This window comes from Egretta garzetta, unplaced genomic scaffold (assembly GCF_000687185.1).
Source record: "Egretta garzetta isolate BGI_Z169 unplaced genomic scaffold, ASM68718v1 scaffold54, whole genome shotgun sequence".
In the NCBI taxonomy this organism is placed as follows: Eukaryota; Metazoa; Chordata; class Aves; order Pelecaniformes; family Ardeidae; genus Egretta; species Egretta garzetta.
The window spans coordinates 1452752-1460049 of NW_009259313.1; the positions used below are offsets into that span (position 1 = coordinate 1452752).

The 7298-nt window shown below is 42.1% G+C and overlaps 1 protein-coding gene across 1 annotated transcript; it reads right to left on the reverse strand.

Moving 5' to 3' along the window:
- Positions 1 to 5265: 5265 nt before the first annotated feature.
- LOC104124112 (cytochrome P450 1B1) lies at positions 5266 to 6590 on the reverse strand. The gene is made up of 2 exons (XM_035892012.1): positions 6547 to 6590; positions 5266 to 5878 (listed from the first exon to the last, which is right to left on the reverse strand). Exons 1-2 carry the CDS (start codon positions 6588 to 6590, stop codon positions 5266 to 5268), a joined length of 657 nt encoding a protein of 218 aa, XP_035747905.1.
- Positions 6591 to 7298: the final 708 nt, after the last annotated feature.

A 7298-nucleotide genomic window follows, 5' to 3' on the forward strand; every position in this document is an offset into this window, starting at 1 on the left:
TGCTTTCAGGCTGGAGCGAGATCTGCTCTAAGTATGGAAGGACAGGGCAACACTGACAAAGCAAAGAGGTTTTTTTTGTTAGTAGAGCTGTCTGAAAAGTTGGCAAAAAGCCCCGAAGGAGGGCTATCAAAGCATTGACTACAGCCATCTTAAATGCTCCAGGCTGTTTGTGCTTGACACTGAGCTTGTTTTCACCTGACCATTAAATGAGTTGGCCTGGTCTGAGTACAAGTGACTGGAACATGAAAAAACTCAGCTGTAGAAATGCAGGGTATTAAACAGCAAAGAAGTTATTGAAACTTGAGTCAGTGGATCTGTATTGCACTGTGTCCCAAAACAACGGCGCTATTCAGAATCCAGCCCTTTTCTTCATCCATGAGAAAGCCAGATCCACCTTCAGTGTTACCCAAGTTGAATTTGTTATGTGGGCAAGTTGGAGATCTAAGTAAAATTTAACCAAATTTACAGCAAAGGCAAATGTTACCTGTTTGCTTTGCATGGCTAATTCCTCAACTTTTCTCAGGTAAAATGTAAGCTCCCAGTTGCCCGGTCTCTGGTTGCTCTGCCTGAACCTGACTGACCTATGCATCAGTCCCTGCCACTCACAAAAACATACTGGGTCTTGACACAAAGCTAGTTGGAATTTGTTGATGTGAATTTGCATTTAGTTACACTGTGCCATGACTCTGCTGGTGCTGATAGCTGTCGCACAGATCCTGGACTGACCCCCCACTCTCCTCTTTCTAGCAGCTGTTCCTCAAGTTCTGATGAGTCTTGTTCCTTATTGTTACATTATTCCTATTTATTTCAGCAGCTCTGAACCGACTCCTCCTGAAGCCAGCATGCTTAACTATTAGCTACATAAGGAATGTAATGGTAGGCTCGAATAGTATAAATGTATTCCATGTGAACTCTGCTGGCTCAGCCTACTTGCTTCCCCTCCTTGTTATGTAGTGGGGTGGCCCGACAGCTATTGGCTTTCCGAGAAAGGTCTGCTTGTCCTAAATTCTCCCTGTGCTTTCTGTTTTGTGGTTTGGGAGGGGTTTTTTGTTGGTTTGGTGTTTGCGTTTTGGTCTTGGGTTTGTTTTCTTTTCTTGTAATCCCTTATCTCAACTTGAATGAAAGATGTTACTAAAATTCCAGGAGATGGACTAAGTGTGTGCGTGCGCATATACACAGAGAAAGCAAGTGTGAGATGACGCTTGGCTTTCCTGACCCATCAAAATCACTACAGCCTGAGCATGAAGATTTTTAAATGAAAAATCTTCCCTTGAATACAGCTGCTTAACTTCTTTGTGCTTTATTTCATGAAGGAAGAGCAAGATTTATTTGTCTAGTATTGCTATGGCAACATCCAGTCACAAGTTGGTGAGGGAGGCGGTGACAGCGCAAACACAGAATCTCATGAGATGTGCATGACTTGCTGTTAGATGTGACCTTGCCTAGTTTTGAAAATGATAGTTTTTTCTAACAACTGCTCCAATGAGACAGATGGAAAAATGGAAATACAGAATTTAAAAATTAAAACCAAACCAAACCAAGCCAATTTGCTGAGTTAATCTTACTCTGTTTCCTTAATACTTGGTGTACTGGCTTACAGTGGGCAATTGGAAACTTTTGGTTTCCTACTGAACTGCTATAAAAAGTATTTGTAGTGATGTCCAAGAATGCTTTCTTTACACCAACTTCTGGCTGCATCAGCACTGCATCTTTTGGCACTAAAGTAGCAGGTCTTGCTATAAAAGTGTGCCTGTCAACACTGAAGAGGGAGTCTCAATTTCAGCTGTAGGTAGATGGTAAAGCAGAAAAATACCTGGAAATTAACGGAAAGCAGGGCCAGTGTGGCAGCATCTCTTGACTGTACGAGGTTGTTCTTGGCTCTTACCCAGGAAGGACACCTGCTCTGCACCTATGCTGTGTCCCACTGGTCAGCCCCAGCCATGTATGCACTGCATGGGGTATCTTTGGACACTACACCTACTCCACAGGTCCTTAGCTACTTTGAGGAGGTCTTTGTAAGTTGTCTTCAACTTGTGCTCCCTCTGATTTTGCCAACTCAGCCTGTACCTGGAATCCTGCCCCCTTAGGGAGAAAACTCAGCTGAAAATATCCTAAATCAGGAGGGAACTAGTGCTAGTCAGTCTGCCCAGCCATCTGTCCCACCCAGCTTTTGTTCCCCTTCCTCGGGATTAGGGAAGATGTGAAGGTCCTCTGCAGTACGCAGGCTTGCATAGCAGACTGGGGAAAAGAAGACAAAGGGGTGGTGGTGGTGATGGGTGCTGCTGCATCATGAAGAAATGTTTTACGCGTGCAGTAATGGCCACCCTTCACCACAGGATTGCCTTGATTTTGTGAGAGGTTGCTCTGCGAGGGCACGTTAAGGCCTGTTTGTCCCTGTGATTTCCTTCCTGGTGCTCCTGACTATACACCAAGGCCAAACCAGCACAAACGGGTCCCAAGGGCAGTGGTAGGGATCCAGTATCAGGAGTACACAGACGCCAGCGGTAGATACAGGAGGGGAAGAGAGAGAGGAAAACCAGTCTGGGGGCTTGAAATAAGGGGAGGTGGAAGTAAACTGAAATGCCAGAAGGAAGAATGTAGCACAGGAGATTGTGCAGGCTGAGGAGAGATTAACAGGTATTGGAAGAAAGCAAAAGACATGAAAGAATTCAGATGGATGCCGAGATGAGCAGCAGGCAATGTTCTTAGCAAGAAGCATGAGGAAGTGGAACACAGATGGCAACATATGAATAAGCAGGCAGACCTGAGAGGCTGTAAGGGCAGGATGGAGAAAAACCTTAAAATCCAGAAATGGGAAGAAGGTGAAAAGGATATGAACAAATAGTTAAAATAATACTACTTTCCAAATCAGAAATAATAATTTTCTTCATCTTGATGTTAGAAAGCCATACATAAAGTAAGCAAAGGCAGCGTAAGAATAGTTTTATTTAGTATTTTGGTAACACAATGATACATCTCAAAATGACCATAAAAGTTAGCTCGCTGAACATCTGCATGCACTCTAAATGGGTGCTACTAAATGTGAGTAACTTCACAGATTACGTGAGGCATTACTTGACCAACAGCTGTATAGTGTGTGACCCCCTGACAGACATGAGCAGTGTGAATGGATGTTGCATTAGTAGCCAATGCGTAGTTAAAGCTTTTGGAAGAGTACAAAATTACAAAAGCTGTTTTTATTAAAATATGAATGGGTGATCCTTGCGTTAGAGTAACTATTCAGTTGTGGGTTACATACTTGATACTTTTTTAATAACAGTACTTACAAAGGTACAAGGAAAATTGTCTTGCTAGCATTTGATCTAATGTAGATCTCCATATGAAAATGCCGAGTATCTTATAAAGCTTTTCACAGGTATAGGCTAAGTTCTGGGATATCACAAACTTGTACATAATTCAGAAAAACACCTGAGGTTATTCCTTGTGTATGTAACAAAGCTTTTTTAGCTCTCAAAAAAGAAGATAGATGTCATATGAAGTCAGAGACTTTAAACAGGTACATTGCTACTGTGTGGGGTTATGGAGCAGTACTTTTAGGCTCGATTTGGGTTTTTAAAATCAGTAGCGAAGCTTCTGCTTGGGAAGATCAGGATTGTGTCGTTAACCCAGCTCTTCCCAGTGTCAGTAAGAGTTCTGTCACTGCTGCCAAGGTGACAGGCAGCCTGGCCATCTATCGCAAGACTGAGTGCAAATCTGTACTTGCTTAGGTCTCAGCAGAGCTACTTTACCACGTAGCATTGTACCCTTACTCTTCTAGCTCTACTAATGCCTTATTTAGTACTAGGCTGAACACAGCAAGTCATGTGAGGTACTCTCATTTCTGATGGATTTCATATGTAATTGAAGGTGATCTGCAGCTCCAAAGACGTGCCCAACACTTTTCAAAATCAGGCATGTACACCGGGTTTTTTGCTTTTTAGAGAAATATGTGCAGCTTTGTGTACACAAACATTAGCCAGAGGTTCAAGTCCATAAAGTTTCACGTGTGTGTTTTACTTTAAAATAACAGGTTTGGGGTGGTTTTGGTTTTTTTTAATTTCATGTCCTTTGCCTCACAAAAACTTTTTAAAAGTACTTTTTCTGCAGTCAATGGGTACATTAATTAGGATGTGTAATACTAGTTTTTCTTCTGGGACTTTGTTCCAAGCAAAGAGTTCCAAAAGTACATAGCTAACTTTCGGATATACCATTTAACTCGACCTAACAGAATGACTAGTGAGCAGGGGTGTGTTTGCTGTACGCTTTACTGGAGGCTTGCGGCATGAAAGTTTTAATATAAACCCCCCAAATTCTCACTTCTAAATACCTCGTCCCATGTGGATTTTACTGGACTTACCTATGTTCCTAGGGACACGGTTCTTAACTCTTTACTAGAGAAATACAAAGTTCAGCTATATATTTGTAAAACTTTCTAATTCAAATATGTATTTTGTTCATGAATATGCTAATGAACAGACTAGCATATGTTTTGTATCACCTTTGTCATTTGGTGACATATCAAATCCGATCCTTCAAAACTTAATGAAAAGTTACTATATTCGGACATTCTGTTCATTCTTATGTGAAATATGAATTTTATTTTCAAATGTGCTTATAAGCAAGTCCTTTTTTTTTTTTGTTATTTATGTAAACACTTTGGAATGCTAAAGGACAGACTTTACATTGTCATTTTACCAAAAATCATTTGAACATTTATTATTGAGGCATTAATATACATCCCAGCAGTCACAGCACAGGAGCTGCCACGTGCCTCTGGCAGTTCCCAGTACAGTAAATTCAGAGGCAAGCTGCAGCGTTCTGAGCAACATCCCCCCCCCCCCCCTTTTTTTTTTTTTTTGAAATAAGAAATTTCACTTTGGGATGTGGAATCACTGAAGGCGAACTTAGAGTTAAGGCATAGCGTATGGAGACATGGAAAGGACCGTACAAACAGTTCCTGGAGATGCTCCAACCAGTCAGTAGATTAAAAAGCGCTTTACAATGGCGACTTCTGTGAACAAGCTAGAAAAGAAAAGGCTTACTTTCAAATTGCGTATGTTTTATCATTTAATATATTAAATTGTTCCCCTGGCTCTCCATCTAGAATTAAAAAGAGGACTGAATCATACCTTGTGCAGTTTTCCTTCCTGCTCTTGTTAACTTGTAATATTGGCTATTTTCCAAAAAGACTGCTAGAACAAACTATAACTTATTTAAGTCTAGAAAGAGAGAGGGGGGATTATCTTTAGATGCAAGGTTTGTTGCTTAGGCATTTGCTGACAGCTGATTTTCATTGGCTGCTTTCTCTGCTTGCAGTCTTTGGACAGCCTGATCGAGCAAATCCATGGTATCTCTAAGCGTAACATTCAAGGTAAATGGCTTAGGTTTAATGGTCAACCCATAAGTGAAGTCCATTTTAGGGTCCTCGTTTGGATTAGCAATAAAATTGCACTGATGCACCAGTATGGAGGTAAAGAGAAACAGCTGCACCTTGGATAACTCCTCTCCAATACACCGACGTTTTCCCAATGAGAAAATCATCACGCTACTAGTGAGATCTTTATTGATGAATCCATTCTCATCCAGGAATCTCGTTGGGTCAAAATCCTCCGGGTTGGACCATTTTGCTGGATCGTGATTCACTGACCACTGATTAACAAAAATCACCGTGTCCTTGGGAATGAGGTAGCCCATGATGAAGGTATTGGTTGTGGTGGCATGTGGGATAGTAACAGGCACAAAGCTGCTGAAACGCATGGATTCATACAAGAAAGCCATGATGTAGGGCAAGTGGGGCTGATCTTCAGCACACGGCAGACGGTCTCTTCCAACAATCCTGTCCACTTCTTCTTGCATTTTAGCCTGCACCTTCGGATACCTGTCGTTTAAAGCAAGATGTGTGTACGTACATAACACTTCCAAAAGATTTTCTTTAAAATAATCCTTGCTGTAAACATTTTTTTGCAGAACCTCACCCCTACTCTAAATAATGCAGTTTGAGCAAAGTCTAAATGTATTGCACGAACATGTGGACCTCGATGGAAAACTTTGAGAGAAAAAGGCAGACTTCCCATGCAGTGGTGTCATTTCAGATTTGCTCAGCTTTTACTTTAATGTCACATGTAACTGATTCTTAACGCAAAAAAATGAAACTAACTTATAATGTGCTGAAACTTGAATATTCCGATCCAGTTTTGAAAATTCATTCTAAAACTAAAATTACTTCTCTCTTCTAAATGCTGGGCTTTCCGTGGGAATGAGAATTTGGTTTTCCAGCTGTGTGTGTGACTTCTGAAAGTTAGCATGGAGCCTGTTATCACTAGACTTACTGCACACATACAAAAGTCTGCAGGTTTTTGAACTGAAAAAGGCCCTGCTAATAATTGTCAGAATAGCTTTATGAACATCCCACTTTTAGTTCGTGTGTACTTTTTCTAATCAACATCTAAATATGTTTTCTTTATAATGTGTTTTAAGATGACTGTCTTGAAGGCTGGATAGTTTGGAAGACTACACAGTAACCAAACAAGATTAAAACATTAATACATTTTGCTTATTTCCTTTTGCTTGTCTAAAAGCACGCGCTCCATCACGGAGCCTTTAATTGCTTTAAGTATTCAAGTTTGGCTTCTGTGTCCCTGCCTTTTCCTCCTGCAGCAGATCAGCGCGTTGAATGCTCGGCAAACATAAGAAACGGGGAGAAACCCAACAGGTTACGTGCACCCTGGGCACCATACCCTTAGCTTGAAGCGTTAAATATTTGCCTGTTTTTCATGAAGCGGCTGAGTAGACAACATTTGTGTAAGCCTGCAAATTACGCAGATGGTGAGAGAAAAAGCCAGGACAGGCAAGAAAATCAGCGTTACGCCGCCTTCTATTAAACCACCTGCCCTAGCTGAGGTCTCCCCCTGGCAGGGCTGGTGCCAGGGCCGGGTGCGGGCGCTCACCCCTGCCTTTCCCCAGGTCACGCTGCGGCGACCAAAGGCCCACGTTGCCGGCAAATTAATGTTAACAGCGGGTTTGCAAACCGGTGCATGAACCCTTTACCTTGCTTAAGCGGTTGTCACCCTCTTCCTACGATCTCCTTGATCTAGCCCTGGTAGAATCTGTTACTTTCAGGTCTTACGAAGCGGCCTTTTTGCCAGCCTCTCTTTATGCACCATCACTTGCCCGCTAGCGCAGGGTTGGTGGCTTTGGGTTTTGTTGGTTTTATCCTTTCTCATCATTTTTCTGGCAGATTTCCCGGGCTGTCTGTGCTGGCTGATCGGCAGCCCCGGAGGTGTCACGGCCCCCGCCGG

Coding starts and splice junctions, on each gene's coding strand:
- LOC104124112 (XM_035892012.1), bottom strand. CDS start 6,590: ATGGAGCGCGTGCTTTTAGACAAGCAAAAGGAAATAAGCAAAAT. Junction 5,879..6,546: donor CAAAAGGAAATAAGCAAAAT/GTATTAATGTTT, acceptor TTTAAACGACAG/GTATCCGAAGGTGCAGGCTA.